Source organism: Gorilla gorilla, chromosome 8 (genome assembly GCF_029281585.2).
Source record: "Gorilla gorilla gorilla isolate KB3781 chromosome 8, NHGRI_mGorGor1-v2.1_pri, whole genome shotgun sequence".
NCBI classification, from domain to species: domain Eukaryota; kingdom Metazoa; phylum Chordata; class Mammalia; order Primates; family Hominidae; genus Gorilla; species Gorilla gorilla.
The window spans coordinates 28,979,183-29,002,122 of NC_073232.2; the positions used below are offsets into that span (position 1 = coordinate 28,979,183).

Consider the following 22,940-nt stretch of genomic DNA (forward strand, 5'->3'; position numbering starts at 1 on the left):
AATCTATTCTCTGCATGATGTTTGCTACCATTTCTTATCTAGGTTGACATTCTAACAAGGATCCTGCATGGGTTTTCAGTGGTTCCTACATGACTCTTTGTGTTTGCATAGCTATGTCAGGGGTGTAACTTGCTAAGAGCTACTATAGCAAGTGCAAGGAAAATGCAGGTATCTTGACATTGACCTAAGTGTTGTGCTAGGAGGTCTTATCTGGTTGTCATGAAGTTTTATTGCTGGGTTATAAGGTGCCTCATATATTTTTGGTAATGAAGCAGGATATATAAATAAAGCAAGTAAAATTGCTTTATGTAGCTTTGCCTAAAACCACAGGTCTCAGAGCCTGACACATTCTCAGGAAAAGCTGTCTGCTTTTGCAGGCAGGATATTTTCATTCCCATTTAAAATACAGAATAACAAAAGCACGGAGACTTTTTAGAATGATGCCAGATCATACAACCAGCAAACCTACTAGACAGAATTCCAGCCCAAGAGTCCTGGATTCTTCCTTGCACAGTAGTTTTTTCATTACTTAATTTTGCCTGGTCCGATGATGCTTGCTCCAGAAAGACTGTCAACAATTCATTCGTCCACTCATTCAGTCAATCAATAAACACATTTTGAGTACTATCCAATGGCCAGTAGGGACAACAGTGTTAAAAAAGAGATATTTTCTACAGTGATGATGACAATACTGCTTAGATGTGCTTATTAAACACTTACTGTATGGAGGGCAGGAGGGGGTCCACACTCAGCCCTTTATGTACATGAGTTTGTTTTTTTTTTTTTTTAGCCTCTAACAATTCAATACAAAGAACACAATGCTACATTTCTCTTGCTCTTGGGTTTCTCCCTGTGGAGTTTTGGCTACTTTGGTCTCTGTGGTTCTTTTGAACTCTAACATTCTATGAGCTCAAGGAAAGGTCTAGATGGCAGACCTCATGGTAGTGTTTCTCTCTGGTATGAGACAAGCATATATCCTTACTCTATGCATCATAATATCAGACAATAAGGGATCTTTTACTGTATGCATCATGACATCAGACAATCAGAGATCTTTGGTTTACTGTGAAACCAAATAATATCCTCTCTGTCTAGAAGAATTACTAGCACCTTTCTGAGTTGAAAAGGAGGTAGTTTAGGTAATTATGCCTGTGATTGGTAGTGGTAACCTTAAGTTAGTTATTAGAGTTCTAAGTAGCTGAATCATTGTATTACAAGCTGCATTAAATACATTTTGGTTTCTTAGAATGTTCTTGTACCAAGGGGAACATAACGGCTATAATTAAATCACTGCTCTCTTCTGCCTTTTTGAACCCATATCTTGCCAGTTCTAAAACCCGTCCATTCATATCTTTTAGTAATAGTTGGGTAGAAGAAGGCTGTTCTTGTTCAGAAACTGAATTTCCAATACTTGTGGCATGCTTTCCCCTGCTGACCTACCGAAATGAGAGAAGAGGAGCAATGATTAAATCTCATTTTTTCCTTCTGGAGTATCAGGATGAGCTGGGTCAGCAAGGCCAGTCCCTGCAGATGACTTTAAAATGCCTTTGTGATTTGATCTCCTTGCCTTCCCATCCATTTCTATAAGTGCCCATCACTGTCATCCTTTAGACCCTGACGAGATTTCAAGGTGAGAATGGCACAGATGAACAAAAGTGCAGTGATGACTCCTGAGGGTCTTACTTATTAAATGGGTCAGGCAATGAATGAAGACTGGCTTGTAAGCTACAAGGTAGTTTCACCCATTTACACGAAGACAATTTCATGTATTATTTAACCCGTTCCTATACACTGGTGTCTCTTTGCTGTCCAGCATGACTCAAGTGAAATAAATATAAGCTTACAAGTTAAGGAGGTCTGACTTTTATTTTCAAAATAATCTGACAATTACTTGGTTTCATCCTTTTGTTTGGATTCTAGCTTGCTTTCTCAGAACAGCTAGAGAATGTGTATGAAGTGTGCGTGTGGAGGGGGCAAGGGAAGGGAATAAAAATGCATTGCTTCAGGGCTGTACATCTGTTTTTAAAAACTCTGCAAGATCTGCCCGTTAACCACTGTCACAACTCCTGGCGTTTCCTGCAATTGCATTCCAATCAGAGATGTTCGTACCAGCTCAAGATATTGCAAGTAAACAGATTTAACTGTTACAAGTTAGTTTCCTGTTCTCGTGCCTCACAGAATTCTTTTTTCTTCTCGAGCCAATAGCACGTGCATGTATGGTACACATAATGAGTGGTAACCCATTTTCTTTCTTTTTCAAACAGGTTGGCAGTATGGAGTTACTCAGGCCTTCCCTCACACAGAGGAGGAGGTGGAAGTTGATTCACACGCGTACAGCCACAGGTGGAAAAGAAACTTGGACTTTCTCAAGGCGGTAGACACGAACCGAGCAAGCGTCGGCCAAGACTCTCCTGAGCCCAGAAGCTTCACAGACCTGCTGCTGGATGATGGGCAGGACAATAACACTCAGATCGAGGTAGATAAATAGTCTGGGTAACTGAAATGGATTAATGAATATGTTTCATGTAGGTGCCCAACTTTTATATATACATAAGTTGTCTCTTCATCTCAATCTAGAACTTTTGGATTTCTTTTAAAGAACAATTTAATTCATTAATAAATATAATAACTAAGCCACTTTACCACCTATTAATTCATTTACAGACAAACACAGGCTTGGTGTGGTGATGACAGTGAGCAGTGAGGCAACAATACTGTGCCTGCTCTCAAGGAATTCATTGTGTAAGAGCTTTTTTTTTTTTTTTTTGAGATGGAGTATCACTCTTGTCACACAGGCTGGAGTGCAGTGGCACAATCTCAGCTCACTGCAACCTCTGCTTCCTGGGTTCAAGCAATTATTCTGCCTCAGCCTCCTGAGTAGCTGGGACTACAGGCGCATGCCACCACTTTTGGCTATTTTTTGTATTTTTAGTAGAGATGGCATTTCACCATGTTGGCCAGGCTGGTCTGGACTCCTGACCTTAAGTGATCCACCCACGAAGGCCTCCCAAAGTGCTGGGATTACAGGCATGAGCCACTTCACCTGGCCCTGTGTAACAGCATCTAAGTGCCATAAGCAAATCATCCCAGGGCCATGTGATATGTACAATAAAAGTATGCAGGCTGTAGTGTGGCATGAAGGAGAGTGTGATGAAACTGCTTGGGATTGAGAGTTGGGGTGTTGTCAAAGAGGCTTAGCCTAGAACTCGGCATTTAGGTGGGGGCTTGACAGATTGAGAGGAGTTCACCTAACTGATGACCTGTTTATGGGAAGAGGGAGGGGCATGCTAGGCAGAGTAAATTTCCTCTGCAGTGGCTGAGGTATAGAATGACATCTCCAGGACTGTCTCATAGGGTGACCACTGGTTCCAGTGGCTTGGGGCTGAGAGGTTTTCTGGAACGTAGGATGGCTTCCAGTGTTAAATATGGAACAGTTCTGGACAAACTGGGATGATTGGTCTCTCTGACTGTGAGTTATTCTTTATTATGGTTGGAGCTATGAAGCGGAGGGAGGAGAATGGTCAGAGAACAGTTTGCTAAGTACAGACATTTGCAGAGGGTGCATTTTAGGCAGATTTCAGGGTTGCTCGAAGGCCTCAAAGGTGGTGTTATTTCTTAAGTTTCTGTAGTCCTTAGCGCTGCAAATCACAAAATACGATCTTGCTTGTAAACTAGGTACAACAGAAACAAGCAAGTAAACTTGGGCAAAAAAGCGAAGACCACCCAAATGAGAACAAACAGAGGTGATTTATCCAGTTTGCTCAGGCATGGCTTCGGCTGCCATCACTTGTTTTCAGCAGAGATATAAAGGCAGGTAAGGGAGTGGGAAGGTTTTTGGTGAAAAATAGAAGGTTCAGATGCACTCTGATCAGAGGTTGTTGGCATGGCAAACCTGGAGGTGGGCTAATTAGAAACAGCATGTTTGTTTGTTTGTTTGTTTTGAGACTGAGTTTCGCTCTATCATCCAGGCTGGAGTGCAGTAGCATGATCTCGGCTCACTGCAACCTCTGCCTCCTGGATTCAAGCCATTCTCCTGCCTCAGCCTCCTGTGTAGCTGGGATTACAGGTGTGCACCACCACACCGGCTAATTTTTGTATTTTTAGTAGAGACGGGGTTTCACCATGTTGGCCAGGCTGGTCTTGAACTCCTGACCTCAAGTGATCAACCTGCCTTGGCCTCCTAAAGTGCTTGTATTGAAGTCATGAGCCACTGCACCCAGCAAGAAACAGCATCTTTTATTATTAGTTTGAGGAACATCTTTGGCTTTTGATGGTTGGTCCTGAGAGTGATATGAAGACAAAGAAATAGAGAATCTCTCAGTTACTAAGGAAGTCCTGACCTTTCCGGGCTGACTACTGCCAAGGCTGTGGTGTGGCTTCCTGAACTGGCTGCTGGAGAGGTTGCATCAGAGTTCTATCATCACGTACGGTCTGCTCATTGCGTGCTGGTACATTCTCTCTCAACCTGAAGTTTCAGTTCCTACTTTCTCTGAGCTGACAGGCTTATGATTTTTAAGAACCAGGCAGCATTCTTTTTACTGCACCACAATCCCTGAAATACTCATTATTTAAGAAAAAAAACTCAGTTTCCTGAAGCAGATATTACCTAGTCCTGCAAATAGTATCAAGGCATCATTTTGTTCCCTCACAGTGAGAGAAATCTTCAAAAGATCTGAAGTATAGGCTGTGGGAATTCAGTATATTTGAAAAATACAGCAATTTCTCAAACCCCGCTCCATGGCATTAGCTATTATGTGGCCATGGTGTTGGCAGGCTGCCCCAGCCAGGTCCCTTACCAGGCAACGGTTGATGTGTCAGGAGCAGAAGTCTTATGATATCTATAAGAGGCTATTCTGACTCCTGCAGAGTGGCCTGCTATTTTGGCAATGATGATGTTATAGCAACTTGGGGTAGGCAACATAATTCTTCCCCGAGCCACTCTTTAGCTGGGGTGCAGCATCAAGAAAGGAGAACTGAATAGAAGCAGAGGCATTTACTCTCTGCCCAGAACTAGGACTCGATGGATACTGAAAGGGAACAACACATCCCTATTCGGCTAAAAGCCCAGACTTTGCCACGACGAAATGCAAAAAATCTGCACTCGTACCCCCTAAGTATGTAAAGACTTTTAAATTTCTTCGAAAAAGGAAAGAGGAGAACACAGATTCCAAGAACTCCGTAATCTCTCCTGTGGGGTGCTGAATTTTCTTAATCATTTATAAAATAAGAAATCTCTTTGATTGGGGGTATATTAACACTCCTGAAAATGCAATCCCAGTGGTTACTGTAGCTGTAATTTTGTGATTCAGCCAATTTTTCTACTTTCTACCTTAACAGAGGGAGACCACAAAGTGTCAGTAGTTTTGAATCAGTAAAAAGAGGGCAGAAGGATGGCCCAGGGGACTGTTTGGTGGGTACTCACCCAGGGCTAAAATCTGCCAGGTACTGTGTGGATGCTCTTTTGTTTGGTCCACAGCAGCCTTGAAAGATTTGTGTCCCTGTGTTTTCTGGGCAATTTCAATGATTTTTTTACATGAGGGCAATTTCAGATTTAGGTTTTAGTATTTTCCTAAGGTCTCCCATTAATGAGCATTCAAACCCTGCTGGTATTCAAATGCAAGCTTTGCCAGGCTTACAAGGTTGATCCTTTAGGCTTGACGTTGCTCTTTCTAGCAAAAGGAAAGACAAATGACACTTGAATTATGTAGTGATTTTGAACAGCGGCAGCCCCTGAGTATCCATATGAGGGTAATTGTGGGGTTTCAGTCTGGCTCATAAAAGACTTGTCTTGAAGCCAGGGTTGCATACTAAGAACACTGCTTTTATTTCAAGATTCATTTATTTTGTTGGGGTTCTGGGGATTGATGGAGATTATTGGGATCTAAAGCTCCTCAAGTAGCTCCTTGGCACTGCCACTAGTTGCGGAAACAAAAATCTACCTCTGAAAGTTTGGAAAGTGTACTAGGCCATTTTTGCCTTCCTATAAAGAAATACCGAGACTGGGTAATTCATAAAGAGAAGAGGTTGATTTAGCTCACAGTTCTGTAGGCCCTACAGGAAGCATGGCTCCAGCATCTGGTTGGCTTCTGGTGTGGCCTCAGGAAGGTTTCAACCATGGCAGGAGGTGAAGCGGGAGCAGGCGTGTCACATGATGAGAGCAGGAACAAGAGAGAGTGAGGGGCATGGTGCTGCACATTTTCAAACAACCAGATCTCTCCTCAACTCACTCATCACCAAGGGAATGGCACTAAGCCATTCATGAGGGATCTGCCCCCGTGATTCAGACATCTCCCACCAGGCCCCACCTCCAACACTGGGATTACATTTCCAAATGAGATTTGGAAGGGACAAATATGCAAACCATATCAGAAAGTTTTACATATCCTGGCTCTTGAAATGATATTTGTGGGCCAGGTGTAGTGGCTCACACCTGTAATCCCAGCAGTTTGGTAGGCCGAGGTGGGCAGATCACCTGAAGTCAGGAGTTTGAGATCAGCGTGGCCAACAAGGTGAAACGTCATCTCTACTAAAAATACAAAAATTAGCCAGGCGTGCTGGCGAGTGCCTTTAATCCCAGCTACTCAGGAGGCTGAGGATGAGAATTGCATGAGCCCGGGAGTGTAGGTTGCAGCCAGCTGAGATTCCGCCACTGTACTCCAACCTGGGCAACAGAGCGAGACTCAGTCTAAGAAAAAAAAAAGGTAAAAAAGGCATTTGTGAACACGGTTGCATCTCTTTTGGTTAAAATAGTTTTGCCCCATTGTTAAACAGAAATAAGAAAGAAACCAAATGGTTATAAAGTGAATACTCTGTGCCTGGCATTGTTACAAGGTCTTGCTTATCTTTTTGGTTTGTATTGCTAAATACAAACAATGAGCTAGAAAGACTCTGTGTGCTTTTTTCCTTTAGATGCTTTCAAACTCAGTTTCAGGGATCAGAATTATTTTGTCTCGTAGCCCTGGCTGCAGTAGTGGCTGTTAAAATTATGTGTATCACAGTGAGACAAAAACCACCCGGAATGGTATTCCTCAGATGTTCTCCTCATTTTTTTTCATTGTCTCGACTTTATGTTCTACTTTCACTTAAATAAAACAACAACAACAACAAAAATCCCAAACCAAAACAAGACAATAGCATGTTTACTGTTTTGACACAAAGGTTGTTATTCTCTTCACTTGGTACTTGGTGACAGTATTTTTTCTGGCTCTTCACAAGAACAGATAATGGAAGGATTGTAAAACTTGGTAGCCCAGTTAAAGAATTCTTCCAGTTAAGGTTTTGTTGTTGTTATTGTTTTCATTGTCTAATATTCTTCCCATGAGCATATAAAATCTCTAGAAGCCAACTGTATATCCTGTTGAATAAGCAGGGGCCCAACAGATGGCAAATGCCGCTATTGATCTGAATGTTGATTTCTGTGAGACCTTTCTTCTTGTATTTCCTCTGTTCATTCATACGGACATATAACCACTTAGCCAGGTGAGAAGTAAAGTACCTTCTGCTGAAGTGTAGGTATTAAAAATGAGGTGTCAGTAAACAGTCACTGCATGCGCTACTTTGTATAATTATTTTGGGAATGTAAAGGCTTACAGGGCTTTCAGGCAGGATTGGATTCCATTCATGATTTGGCCTTGTTGGAGCAGCCTTCACTGAATTCCACAACCTCAGGGACACATGTGTAAATGAGCAGGGCATGCATCTTCCCCTGGAAGCTGGCACCTTCCCATTATCTGGCATGAAGCTCTCGTAGCAATGATAGCACCTCATAGGATGGAGAGTGCTTCAGCAGTGTTGGCTGAAATTACTGATGCTTAATAAAGCTCAGTTTCACCAGCCTATTGCTGTAGAATAGTGTTGGTCACTTATAGTGTTCTTCACTTTATAGAAATCAGTCTCAAAGTCCTTTGTGACATGCTAGACCAAATATGTGGTTTTGAACACTTATTCACATGCAATATTTGGAAGTGTCCTATTTCCACTCTTGGGACATTGAAAGTGTTTATTAAAAGGACTGTACTGTGTGATTTTTTGCCTTGACTCAAAAGCCACTGGATGACTGAAGAAGGGAGGTTTTAAAAATAGGGATTATGGATCATATTAGTATAGTTTCATGATCAAAAGTGACTCAGAGATTGGGAGCTAGGCCAATGCCTCTGAAACTTTAACAAGCTTACAAATCACCTGGGAATCTGGTTAAAATGCATATTCTGATTTCTTAGTTCTAGGCTTGAGCCGGTCTGATATTCTGTTTCTAATAAGGTCTCAGGTGATATAGTTGTGGGTAGGCCATAGGCCACACTTTGGGTTGCAAGGATTTAGCTATTAGTTTTGAGAGCAGAAATCTTAGCTTAAATTTAGGTGCCTGCCAACAGTATGTTTCATGGAATTCTCATTCTGGTACCTAATTAAAAATTTCAGTTGTATCCAGCAACTGTTGTATTATTCATGTGCATGAAAGTTCATATCTGAGGAAAGTACAGTCAAGAATGATCAACAAATATGTGCGATAGATTTAGCTAAAAAGTAGAGATAAACAGTCTTTCTCTTAAATGCATTCCTAAAAACTCTCTTTGATCTTCGGCTATCACACATACACTGCCAGTTGTGTTGGCATCTTATTTTTACAAATTGTGCAATATGTTTCTTTAAAAATTTTACCAGTTGCTAATTGCTGTACACAAGGTCATTGTGTGGGCTCTAATAGCTGATTGCAGCCTTTAACTAGAAAATCTGTTTAAGAGGAAATAAGTCACCAGAAAATACTTAATCTAAAAAAAGAATGTAGGCCAGGCGTGGTGGCTTACACCTGTAATCCCAGCACTTTGGGAGGCCGAGGCAGGTGGACCACTTGAGGTCAGGAGTTCAAGACCAGCCAGGCCAACATAGTGAAACCCTGCCTCTACTAAAAATACAAAATTAGCCAGGCATGGTGGTGCATGTTGTAGTCCCAGATACTCGAGAGGCTGAGGCAGGAGAATTGCTTGAACCTGAGAGGCGGAGGTTGCAGTGAGCCGAGATCGTGTCACGACACTCCAGCCTGGGTGATGAAAGTGAAACTCTGTCTCGAAAAAATAAAAATAAAAAATGTGATTGTGTTGATGATGATTTTATGAAGAAAAAGCAAATTTTGTAATGTTGATGTGGACGGAATCTCCATGTTATGTTTGCAGTATAGAGATGATGTGGTCTGGCTATGTCCCCACCCAAATCTCTTCTTGAGTTGTATAGCTCCCATAATTCCCATGTGTTGTGGGAGAGACCCAGTGGGAAATCACTGAATCATAGGGGCAGGCTCTTCCCATACTGTTCTCGTGATAGTGAACAAGTCTCTTGAGATCGGATGGTTTCATAAAGCAGAGTTTCCCTGCCTGTCGCCATGCAAGACATGACTTTGCTTCTCCTTCACCTTCTGCCATGATTGTCAGGCCTCTCCAGCCATGTGGAACTGTGAGTCCATTGAATCTCTTTTTCTTTATAAATTACCCAGCCTCGGGTTTGTCTTTATCAGCAGCTTGAGAATGGACTAATACAAGAGAGTACATTGGATTATCCATAGACGTGGAAAATCTTACTCCTCGTCTATATTTTAAGCCTAAGGAAGCTCACTCAATTTCAGAGGTCTGACAGTTACAATAATGAATATAACTATAAAGGAGTAGTAAGACATCATCCCATTTCACAGAAATAGAGTGATAAAATTTTGCAGAATGCTGCTCTGCTGGTTCTGTCTTTACACTACTATTGTGCTTAGTGAATTCTTAGAATAAAACACGTACAAGGAGAATGTGATAGTGTAGATTTTTGACATTTTTCAAAAGAAAGTATCCTTTGATATTGAACAGTCCTTTTACTATATTTATTACGAATGTGAAAATCTGATGGAGTTTTTGTGTGTGAAATATTTCCTTTTGGGGGGATCTTAAACTGGTAGATGTTTAACATGTGGCTGCAAAATCAGAAAATTGTGCAAAGGGAAGGCAAAGATTAATCCTGAAGAAGTGCACATCTTGGACCTCCAAGTGAATTGAAATCTTCCAAATGCTTGTAGGTGTCAGGTTGGCTTCCACAGAAGATGAGAATGAAAGCATGCGAAAGCACGTAATTGAAAAGGAGAAATACTGCATTGGTTCTCGAACAGGCAGAAGGAGACCTTTGTTCTGTAGAGAGGCAGGATTAATGCAGCGATGAGGTGTCATCTGAACCAAATCACGAAGAAAGTGTCAGAAGATAGCCAGGTGTCAAGGTCATACTAGATAGCGTGTTTTACATAGATAACCAGGAGCAAGATTTTAAACTTCATTGTGTATGACACTAAGGTGTTTAGAATTTATCAGGAAGGCACTTGGAAAGTGCTATACAATATTAAATACAGAAAGGCAAGTTTGCATTGATGCTCCTACCTGATTGCTATGGGAACTGACTCAGAAATCCCAAAGCTAGGAGTGAAAAGATGAGTTAAATTTAGATTGGAATTGTTGTGGTGTGACATGAGATAGTGGTTAGGGGAAAGGCTGTGGATGAGCATATGAATTTCAGAAATATTTAGATTTCTACTCATTCTTTTAAATTAATCGATATTGCTGAAATTTTGCCCGAACTTCTGTTCCTTGCTTGATTCTGAAGGTTAATTGCAGGTCTCTGTCATTGCCTTTCCTGGCAGAGAGGCCTGATGCTACCTTGACAGCCCCTATCTAATGTGGGTTGAGAACCGGCCTTGTTTCTTCCACTCTGTGTTGCCAAAGGTTGTGTTAACTGACAGTAAAATCTATTTCAGTCTTTTCTGTTTGTGTAATTTGCAAAAACACATGGATTTTAAACTTCTGATTTTCTCCCATTCATTTTCTTTTAACATATTGATGAGGGCTTTACTTTGCAAAGAAGAAAGTGTACCGAAAATAGTAAATCAGACAGAAGTGATATCTGCAATTATTGCTCACCCTCAAAAAAGATAATGAGGATTAAAATAGAGTATCATATATCTTGCTCAATTATAGATTATTCTTAGCTTGACATGTCAGCTCTTTATTGAAACAAAAATGGAAAAAATCCATAACTGTCCTTCAAAGAGTTCCATGAAGAATAACTGAATTTTCTCTTTGATGCTTCACTGTTAGCTAATTGAGTTTACTTATAGTCATGGCATGAAAATAGACTTTAGAATGATACATGCAGGTTGTAAAATTATTAACTGCATTAGTCATATAATTTATTTTCAGAACAAGAATTATGTTTCAGGGTGAATAATATTCTTGCATTCTCCATGTTCAAAGAGAAATCTCATATTTAATCTCCCCATTCCCCAAGGGACCCTAAGATTAATTATATGATCATCACATCAAGTTCTTTCTACTTTAATTCCATAGCCATTCATGAGGACTTTAACATATCCTTACTCTGCATTAAATAGTGACAGTGATAGGTGAATTTGAATATAGAGAATGCCAAGTAACAGTCAATCAGCTGACTTGCTATTTTATCATTTTGCAAACATATTTCTCTTCTTTGCCTATACTAATTTCCAAGAGGACATATCAAACATACTCAGATGAAAATTATTACCTTCAATATGAAAATTATAGTTCAGCCCCAATGTCATAGGTCTAAATATTTGTCTAGTTGATTTTTTAAAATCATGTTAAAATTAATTGTTTTTGTAGTTCAGAATATGTCCCTTCTTTATATGTTGAACGAAGGGCTCAGGATGAAGGAGCAAGTGGCCATTGAGTATGGGCTGGAACTCAGGAGCAGGGAGGTCAGAAGATGCAGGAGGCCTCCGTTCTCCTGGTGGCTCATGGAGAGGTGTGCTGGGGCCAGAGTGCAGCTGGATGCACCCACAGAGGGATGGTACTCCTGGGAGGGATTTCTTTGCTCTCCCAAGCATGGGAGGGGGATTGTACAGGGAAATTCACGTTTGAGGATCCCACACCATATGGTCCAGGCTTAACTGCCAGCAGTTTAGCAAAGTGTGAAAAATGTCATCCACCAGCACCTAGATTGGAGTTACCAGGTCTCAAGGAATATTGAATTCAGCTCAGCTCATGTCCCTGTGGGGGCCATAACTCATCTTCTCAGCTATCTGTTTTCCTGGCAATAAGGAGAGCGCTTCTGGGATCATTCACTGGGCAATCCCATTCCATATCAATGGATTAGACCTTAAAGACTAGGTTTTCTTCCTGTGATTTTCAGAATCACAAATGGGATAATGAATTGATTGTAGCTCAAAGGCTAAGTAAATCTGAGTTGGCACAGACATGCTGATAGCATTATTTTTATTACTGCATATGGGGGAACATCAGAGCTACTACTTATTTCCATGAAGATCCGTAGTATGATGAATCTACTCTGTCCGTGAACTTATGTACAAAGACTAATGCCAGTTGGGTACACGAATCACAGTGAGTCTTTGCCATTTATTTTATCATACAAATTAATGTGTACTCAACAATTTAGCACCAATTCACTGAAAACATGAAGGATGATAGTGTCTGATAAACAGTGACGTTCTGTAATTGTATGGTGGCAACCAGAATTTTCTATGAACCTTCCCCAAAAATGTCTCTTGTGTCTTTGTCAAATATTGTGACTTAGATGGAAACACTATTAGGTAGACACATCGATAGGCCATTACAAATAGAGAAGGCATTTAATTTTTTCTCTGATTATCTACACATATGTATGAAAAGTTGTGTTTCTATTTTTAAGCAATGATTAATATTTACACTCTGCTAAATATTCAGGGAGTTATACTTCACCTTGTATTTCTGAAGCAGATCTAAGATAGATAAGGGGATAAGAGTCTCTCTCTCTCTCTCTTTTTTTTTTTTTTTTAGATGGAGTCTTGCTGTGTTGCCCAGGCTGGAGTGCAGTGGCGCGATCTCGGCTAACTGCAACCTCCACCTCCCAGGTTCAAGCGATTCTCCTGACTCAGCCTCCTGAGGAGCTGGGATTACAGTGCCACCACCACGCCCAGCTTTTTTTTTTTCTTTTTGTATTTTCAGTAGAGATGGGGTTTTGCCATGTTGGCCAGACTGGTCTCACACTCCTGACCTCAGGTGATCCATCCACCTCGGCCTCCCAAAGTGCTGGGATTATAAGCGTCAACCACCGCATCTGGCTTGATAAGGGTCTCCTTATAAAAATATTTGCATGTCTTATCCAGGCATTGCTTTTGTGTTTGTGATAGAAATATTTGCTAACATGTCACTCTATGAACTATTAAAGAAGGCATCAAATACTCAAATGTTGAAGAAAAGATGGTAACATTTAGAATGAAAAGAGACTGCCTTAGTTTTCTTTTTGTGTTTCCCTGAAAGAAAACACTTCTGTTCATGCCCGAGCAATGCATAGATGTCTGAATCTGTCTAGAAACAAAAGTACTGAACTTGGCAGCCCTTGGGAACAGTTGTTTTGAGTTATTTTCTATATGTTATTTCAAGCTTTAGCTATTAAATTGAAGTAATAGTTTGGAATCCATTGCACTGAATTGAATGAATGTGATAAACTATTACGGCTGGAACTATTTGGCTTTTACAAGTAATTTCTAACTCTTTTGTAAATTTTATATATTTATGCAGTCTCTAGCTTAAAGAGCAAAGCTATATAAATCACTAATATTCACCTTTTAGATAATATCTAGAGATTTGTCCCTATCAATCTGTTTATCTGTCTACCTACATACCTACCTATCTACCTACCTGCCTACCTAGCATCTATCTCTTTTATTTTGAATTCACAGTGCGGTTCCCATTTGTGCCCAAAACAATTTGAAAGAAAAACTTACAAAGAAAACTTTAATTAATATTGTTTAAATTTTTAAAATTCACATGTTATATCACCTCTTATTAAGGAACTCTTTTAGGTACTTCCAAAACTGAAGATGTTTTATTTCATGACAGGATTGTTTACCTAAAAATAATGCTCCCTGATCTTTTGTGGTTTAATGAAAATTTTTATAATTTTCAAAGATGAATGCATTGATTTTTGATTCTCAGATTTTTTCCTAAGAACATTTAGGTTATAATATTCTTCCTTTTTCTAAAATTATAGTGCTTTGCACAGTGTTTATTATTTGAATGGAAATCTTTACTAGTTCTGTCATTTAAAACTAGTATAGAGTAAAGGCTAATTTAAAATTCTATGCTCTGAAAATGTTTACAAGGTATCTCACCAAACCTTCCCAAAGAACTGAAAACAATTCATTTGTCCATTGTAAACAGGATTATAGAATTATCTGTTATCTTAAAAACCAGGTATAAATGATCATCTTCTTTTTCTTTAACTTATTTTAATAAAAAATGACTTATCTTCCTTTGTCCACTGAGTAATCAGATACTGCTTTATTTCTTTTACGAGTAAATGAGGTTAATCTTCGTCAGAATAGAAGAGTGTCACATTCAAATGGGAGAAATGTAGTTAAATAAGGCTTTGTAAGGAAACAACTATGAATAAATACAGAAATGTGCTAGAACAAAATTATAAGTATTCATTAGAAATTTTTCTCATGTTACCAATTGTACCAGATGACAGTAAAATTATCTCCTAAAGGCAAATACACTTTTTAGAGAAATCTTTTACATTCACTATTCCTCAAAACTCTATGGAAAATAATGTTTTCTATCATGTGCATAAGGAAATAACATGATTTAGTACATTCAGAAGTCTTCCTTCCTTCCCTCCCTCCCTCCCTTGTTTCCTTCCTTCCTTCCTTCCTTCCCTCCTTCCTTCCTCTCTCCCTCTCTCTTTCTCTCCTTCCTTCCTTTTTTCCTTCCTTCCTTCCTTCCCCCCACTTTCCTTCCTTCCTTCTCCCCACCTCCCTCCCTCCCTCCTTCCCTTTCCTTCCTTCCTTCCTTCCTTCCTTCCTTCTTTCCTTCCTTCCTTCCTTCCTTCCTTCCTTCCTTCCTTCTTTCCTTCCTTCCTTCCTCTCTCTCTCTCTCTTTCTTTCTTTCTTTTTCTTTCTTTCTCTCTTTCTGTCATCAACCTATCCAAGGTAAATCTGTTTATTTCAGGACACCTTCTTGAAGCAGCTATAGCTCAGTTACTTATTGGTCCATAAGTAACTAAAATGGAAATTAAAATTACTTTTGCCATGAGAGTCAAAATGTTATTTTGCTCCCTTGAATAAGTTTGCTATGGTTTGAGCAGATTTAGAATATATTTAATAGGCTTTGTTCAGATAGTTTTGTTGCTGAACAATAATTATAACAGCCATTTCAAGGATTTTAAAAAATTTTGCTTTGTCCATGTGTATCTCTTACCTTGTTTCTAAAGAGAGAATGTGATATATTCTGCACACAATCAAAGTCGTTTGCATAAAAGGACAAAAGAAAAAAACTCTATTTTTATCTTTTCCTTAAGGACAATGTTGAAACATTTCAAAGAGAACATTTTTTTTTCCAGTTAGTGATCACTAGTGAATGCAAATTGCAGTAAATGGTAAATGGCTGTGGCACTATTCCTCCTGATTTTCTATTGACTTTTTAAATGTCGATCAGAAAGAATCGAGGAAGAGAAAATGATTTTCAACTTTGAAGCAGTCCGTGAGATAAAGCCAGGAGTGAGTTGACAGCAGGGAATCAGAATCTGGGACAAATATTAATTTTCTCACTTTACTCCATTTTATTCCAACAGAGCTTTCCCCCAGTCATCCTCCCTCTGCTCAATGGCCACCTTATCAATGTATCATTGTCTTCCTTTGGGCTGCAGTTGCAAAATTAGGAACTCAAGAACTTGGCATTGTCAGCAGTGCTTTTAAAAATCCTTATGTCTTGGCAAGGTTGGAATATACTAAAGTGTTTTTTTCCAAAGTCTCTAAAGAGAAATTTGGTAATTTGTATGTGTGTGCATGTGTCTGTGTGTTTGTGTGTGAGTTTGTGTATGTTTGTATGTGTATGTATGTGCATACTCAACATGTGTGCATTATTTCAAAGGATTTTAATTAAAAATGACTTTTGTGGGAGAAATTAATGGTGGCTTGGATAGCCCTTGTACATGATACTTATTGTCCTCTTCAATTAGATGTTATTTCACTGAGCATTAAAATCAACATAAACTAAACAGGTACATGGAAGACTGGCCAAGACTCCATTTGCTCCACTGAATTCCTTAAACTTTATATGCTCTCTAGTTTGTGGCTCTGGAAGACAAGGAAGAGAGACAATGAAAAGAGACCAAGTATAATCGATTAAAAAAAAACAGAGATCAGAAATTATGAAAAGATAGAGAGAGGATACGATGGTGAACCCAACATTCTGGGCACCATAAATGGCAATCTCCAATTCTCTCATCCTCATTGGCCTCTTTCCAATACAAGCACATAAATCCCCATGAGCCTTGTCCACTTTGGTTTGTTCCAACCATCGTGTTCACTCTCCTTTCTTATTGGCAAATTTGCCCTCTCAACCAAGTATTTCTTTTTACTAAGAACTCATATACTAGTAACGACTTCTGTAGTCTGAAACCATTCCCCATGTCACCATTATGACAAAGCCATCACGAGTATAAAGTACATTCTCTTCTGGAATAAGTGAAAGGGCCTCTCTATTTAAATCAAGGTTTGGCAAATTAAACTCTCTGGATATCGCTCCAAACCAAGAAGCCATGAAATGACTGGACTGTTTCAAAAGACCAAGTCTGGGGAAAATCTAACTCAGATTGGAATCTCCTTGAGAAAAGAAACAATGCTGGGTACTTTGCTCATGTTCATAAAGCATCCATTGATCTGAAGCAACTTGTATGGATGTAGGGAAAGTAGTGTTTAACTGAGGGTTAGACATAAAACCAAAAAGGATAGAGAGACTACTTCCTTTCTGACCAAGAAAACCAAGACTCATTTGTGGTTTGGACTGGAAGTAAAATAGAGTCCATGTGACAAGAAGTAGAACTAGGTTGCTAAGAAAAGCCTGACATTTTTACTTGACCATTTCCACACTAAAATGAATAGTGAAGTAGAATATGGGATTATAGCTTCGCCACTGGGATTCTTTGTCTAGCAGTAGATTTGTTTTCACACTCAAATTATCTGAGTACCATTTTCTTCTGCAAAAGAATACACTGATGAAAAACAGAGGAAAGTAAGTTAGTTACAGAGGAAATGAGAAAGTGTTTACCTGGTGGCCATGGTGTCAAAATCTGTCTACTCTCAGGCACAGGACAGTGCTTAGTACCTTCTGGAAACCACCCTTGTCTACTATAGTCTTCAATAACCTATGCTGATCAAAGCTCAAGCTACCTGCACATATTTTCTTCTTCCTCCTTCTCCTATGTCTTGGATGAGTTACAGACTTGAGGCCATCCACATACAAAATAAGAGTCAGATGAAGCAGCGCTTGTATTAGCAGCCTCACTCCTTGCAGAATTCTGGAACAGAGCAAAGTGAAACCACCAGCAGTTTCCAAAGACAATGAGGGGGCTTACAGGGAAAGTATCTTCCTGGCTTTAGCATGCTGCAGCTTCTGTTCCACGTTGGTCATTTTGCTTCCGAGGTGGCTGTTTCTACCTACTTAGCTGATTTCCTCTCTGCTTTCTCTCCTAGGCAATCACAAATTGAAATGCTGCAAAGCACACATGCCTGGAGAAAGAAAGGCAGAGAGAGATAAATAGAGAGAGAGAACCGAGAAGCACCTTACTGATTCCCGTTGGTGTCAGTGATGACAGACAACCTGAAGCCACTGCTGTGAATCTTAAACTGCCCTCCCTGAGTGCTGATTGGGCTTTGTCAGTAGGGAGCAGGCATCACAGTGCTTCTAGGGGGGCAGGGGCCACTGGGCAGCTAGGTAGAATAAAGGGAACAAGGCTGATCAAAACATGGGACCCTTCCAGGGTTGTGCACACATTTGCTCCTTGTAGATTCATTCATGCCCCCCCTCAGGTTCCTTTCATGCAGTAATCCATCTCTCAACCTCCTCAGGGTATCAAGAAATACCTGTTTCCAAGTTCCCCTGCGATGCGATCAATCTGAAATTTCTCTTTCCATCTTCCTGAAGTATTATGTATCTGCCTAGTTCTCACATGAAGAAACCGAATTCCAGTTTTAAAAAAGGGCTCTATTAACCACTATTTTGGATTGATTACTCCCTTTGCCCTCACACAGACTTCCTCCGAACAGAATTCATCCGAACAAATAGTAGAGGAGGTTTCCACTTCCTCAATTACTAGCACGTACCAAATTTGTTTTCCTGAGTTCATGAAAGTTAACTTGACTAGAGTTCTAAGGATTTCAAACTCTTCAGTTCCATATTTCTTTTTCATTCTCATATTTAAAGATGATCACTGCACTTACATTTGATGAGCAAATTCAAGTGGCCTTGGAGTCATGCAGGTAAGTAGTTCTGGTGTTAAAAGAAGGAGAAAGACAGAAGACCACATAGCATGAGTTATCTTAAGAGATTTTCTTTCTGGATGCAGGAAAATAGTGGGGCATGGGGACCATGGGGACCATAAGGAGAATGCCCAGCCTAACAGGACAGCCATTACCCAGCTGTGGAGGATTAGGGGCATGTAGGAACCTGGGCCCAGGATGCCAGATCTCCTAGTTTCTCCAGAGACATCCGAACGCTTACATATTGGCTATTCATTCATTATTTCTTAGTCATATGTAGCCCAACACAGTGATGGCAAAACAAAATATTTCTACAGGGCCATCTCTCCAATGGGCCCCCAGTTGCTATTGCTAGTGTACACCATGCAAATGACTCATCACCTTCCTGACGTAATCTTACTAGGCCTTCTCTCCAGAAAACATTTTATTCCAGATTCCAGGAGACACTTCACTGCTGTCTACCTGTTTTCCCCATATTATGTTGAGTTGAAATCAGTAAGATATATGATTCTTGGATATATATTCCAGACTTCTTCTCTACTATTCTCCTATACTTATTTTATTTAAGCACTATCCAGATGAAATACTTCCTTTGGCTTCTATTAAGAACAAATCATTAAAAATAAGAAATGGAAGATAGTTTTAGAGCTCTCATCTCCACTAGTGATTTTGAAGAGAGTTTCCAAGATCATGTTCATATTTCTCTGAAATATTAGTTTTTGAAATTGCAGTCACAGGAAATTTACTGCCTGCTTATAAGCGGTTTACTACTCCAAGTTTTCAAAAGTGTTTAAACATATGGAGAAAAAAGCTCACATCTACTATTAATTGCATGTAAATATTGTCATTTAAACAATGACATTTCTTCATGTAATCATTTTTTTCTTCTTTTTTTTAATACTGAAACATTTTAGACTTGCCAGCAAGACTTTAGAAAGTCAACATGATTTGAAACATTGGCAAAAGATTCAGTTTTTAATAAGACAGGAGCTGTTCTATGGTGATTACTAGTTTACTAAAAATAAACAAATGGGGTTAAGTTGTAGGATCATATGAACACCACATATGTGGATCGAGTATATATAAAATAGCTATAACTATTTCTAAATTGTCTAGATTTGAAGGGAGAAAAAGAATCATGCTCAGCTAAATAAAAAGGAATGGAACTTGGCTGGACATGGCGGCTTATGCCTGTGATCCCAGCACTTTGGGAGGCCAAGGCGAGAGGATGGATCCCTTTAGCCCAGGAGTTCAAGACCAGCCAGGGTAACATAGAGAGACAGCATATCAATTTAATAAAAAAATGTTTAAATAATGAAGCTCAACCAAGTGAAAAAGAGTGAAAACCAAATAGCTGACTGTTTTACGGGCAAACTTTGACTCCAATAACTGGTAGAATTTCTTCTCATGAGTGTAATAATTTCTACAGATATAGCTAGCTGATATCTTATGCAAGACACTGGTTTTAGAGGTGTGATGAAGTAACTGGGTCCAGTGTAGATTGAGAAATTACAGGCAAGGCCAGGGTCAGGACCCACATCTTCTATTTGCAGCTACTGATTTTAGCAGACCCTTTCCCCTGCACCCCGACATTGCACCTTTTCTGCTGGTTCCTGGTAATTGATGCCTGGTGCTATGAACTGAATTTTATCCACTTAAGTTCATATGTTGAAGCCCTAGCCCCCAATGTGACTGTATATAGAGACAGAGTTTTTAGGAGGCAATTAAATTTAATGAGGTCGTAAGGACGGAGTCCTAATCTGATAGGATTGGTGGGCTTATAAAAAGAGAGAGAAAAAGACATTCCTCTCCATTCACACACATTGAGGAAAGGCCATGTGAGGACACAGTGGGAAAGTGGCCATCTGAAGACCAGGAAGAGAGTCCTTACAAGAACCTGATTATGTTGGCACCTTGACATTGAACTTCCAGCCTCTAAAAATTGTGAGACAATGAATTTATGTTGGTTAAGTCATCTAGTCTATGGTATTTTGCTGTGGCCACTAAGCTGCCATGGCAGCACAGGCATATTAAGACTATATATGTGGAAAAATGTTCTATTACACAACATTTTTCCAAAAGGGATCCTCATGAAACTTCCATCCGTTGAACACCTAACCTGCCAATCTGATCTCAGCTATGAGTGTAGGGTACTTTTTAAAAAAGGAAACAAAAATCTCTTTTCTTTTCTTTCTTTCTTTTTTATTTTTTATTTTTTCTTTTGAGGCAGGGCTTGCTCTGTCTGCTCAGTACAGTCAGAGCTCACTAGAGCCTTGAATTCCTGGGCTCAGGTGATCCTCCTGCCTTAGCCTCCTGAAAAGGTGGAACTACAAACACATGCCACCACACCCAGCAAATTTTTTTTTTTTTTTTTTTTTTTTTTTTTTGTAGAGAGGATGTCTTATTATGTTACCCAGGCTGGTCTTGAACTCGCAGCATCAAGCAATCCCCCTGCCTCAGACACCCAAAGCACCTTTTTATTAAAAGAGAATACAACTCCTCTTGAATCCTGTGACTGGCTGCATGGATAGCCGACAATACCAGACTCCTAGTACATCTTCACTCCCAGTTCCTCATGGTCCATTTCCCAGTGAACTTGTGATCATTTATCTCCTAGATAAAAGAAGCCACTTTAATTTTCCAGACTATACAGTTTCTCTTTCTTCATTCATATGGACTCCTTCTGGTTATGGTGCTGGAGATTTTGTAACCACCTGTATATATATATCTCTGTTCATGAGATATATATGTATATGTATATAAGTGTATTCATATATATATATGTGTGTATCTCCGTTCATGATCTATTATTTGTAAACACTATTCCTTAATGTTCTTAAAGCTTTAGGCTATTTTTGAAACTGATTTGGGTAGCTAAATCCTTTATATCTGTAACACATTTTGCATATGTCAACAGAACTACTCACAATTGCGTATATTATTCAATAAACATTAATGCCTGATGAGAAAACTGAACATCAATTAGCAGTCCTTTTTTTCCTTATACCCAAGATAATCCTATTTAGAATGAGGTATTGCATAAGATAAATAGTGTCCTAAGAGCTCTGACCCAAGTAAAAGAGGACACGCCAGAAATAAAACCTGGAAAGGAAAGGTAGAGGAGAAGACAAAAAGTAATCTGGAGCTTTTTGGAAAATTCAGAATAATTTCCTGTTATTTCCTGTCTGAATAGCAAACTACTGGTCACAGTTTACTTCCAGAACTATTTTTAAATGTCACTAAGCAAAATATAGTATACAGTTAAGCATAGTTAAAAAGATGTCAGATATTATAAAATACATTTTATATCCACACATAGGAAACATTTGCACATTCTCAAAAGCCTTTGCTCAAAATCTTCTTATGGTAATTTTATCCTGTTTTTTGTTTGTTTGTTTGTTTTTGTTTTGTTTTAGCACACAGTTACTTCCATTTTATTTTTATTTTTATTTTTTAATTTTATTTTAAGTTATGGGATACATGCGCAGAATGTGCAGGTTTATTACTTAGGTATATACATGCCATGGTGGTTTGCTGCACCTATCAACTCATCATCTAGGTTTTCAGCCTCGCATGCATTAGGATTTGTCCTAATGCTTTCCCTCCCCTTGACAGGCCCTGGTGTAATTTTATCCTGTTTTAAGTGAGAAAATTCTGTTTTAGACATTTTAATTGATTAAATTGTTTTACAATTCTTAGCCAAATTTTTCATCCACAGATTATTCACATATTAATCCTCATCCTGACCTCTGTACACAATAAGGCCACCCCCTCTTGTCTTGCTGTGGTTTCTTCCCCATTCATTTCTCAAATGACACAAATCTCACTCATTCTGATCTTTCTCCTCCAGTCACATTTTATTTTTTATTATTTATTTATTTATTTATTTTTTATTTTTATTTTTTTGAGATGGAGTCTCACTCTGTTGCCCAGGCTGGAGTGCAGTGGCGTGATCTTGGCTCCTGCAACCTCTTCCTCCCTGGTTCAAGAGATTCTCCTGTCTCAGCCTCCCAAGTAGCTGGGATTACAGGCATGCGCCACCAGGCCCAGCTAATTTTTGTATTTTTAGTAGAGACGGGGTTTCACCACGTTGGTCAGGCTGGTCTCGAACTCCTGACCTCGTGATCTGCCCACCTTGACCTCCCAAAGTGCTGGGATTACAGGCGTGAGCCACCACGCCCAGCTCACATTTTATTTTGTAGACATCTGCTTAAAATGTTGAACTTACAATTGTACTCAGCAAGAATGCATCACGGAACTGTATTGAAGCAGCAGACTAGCAATGATCCGTCATTTACTCTTGGATTCTCCTCTATATATCTGTTTATCAACTGTCATCTAGAAATTCAGAGTGCACTTTTTTACACGTTAAAGCAATAAGGTTCCTAGATTGTGTTCATCTATTTATTCATTCAACAGCTCTTTCATGAGTGCTAGTTGCCAGTATTTTTTTAGTAAATGAAGCAGATACAAATGGAGTCTTCTTGGAGCTTACAGTCTAGTTGGGTTAGATAGAAATAAAGTAAACAAATAAATCCACGATTTTAAATATGAAGAAAGAAAATGGGTGCAGAGACATGGGGTATTAGTGGAGGGTGAGAAAGGCCTTCTAAGATAGGATGAT

The 22,940-nt window shown here is 39.4% G+C and overlaps 1 protein-coding gene across 1 annotated transcript in view; it reads left to right on the plus strand.

Annotated features, from left to right (window-relative positions):
- Positions 1 to 22,940, plus strand: part of PLXDC2 (plexin domain containing 2) — a 477,109-nt gene that overhangs the window by 183,253 nt on the left and 270,916 nt on the right. Inside the window, exon 2 of the mRNA XM_031015325.3 lies at positions 2,265 to 2,476. Within this exon, the coding sequence (XP_030871185.2) occupies positions 2,265 to 2,476 (212 nt within the window). The remainder of the gene's footprint in view (positions 1 to 2,264; positions 2,477 to 22,940) is intronic.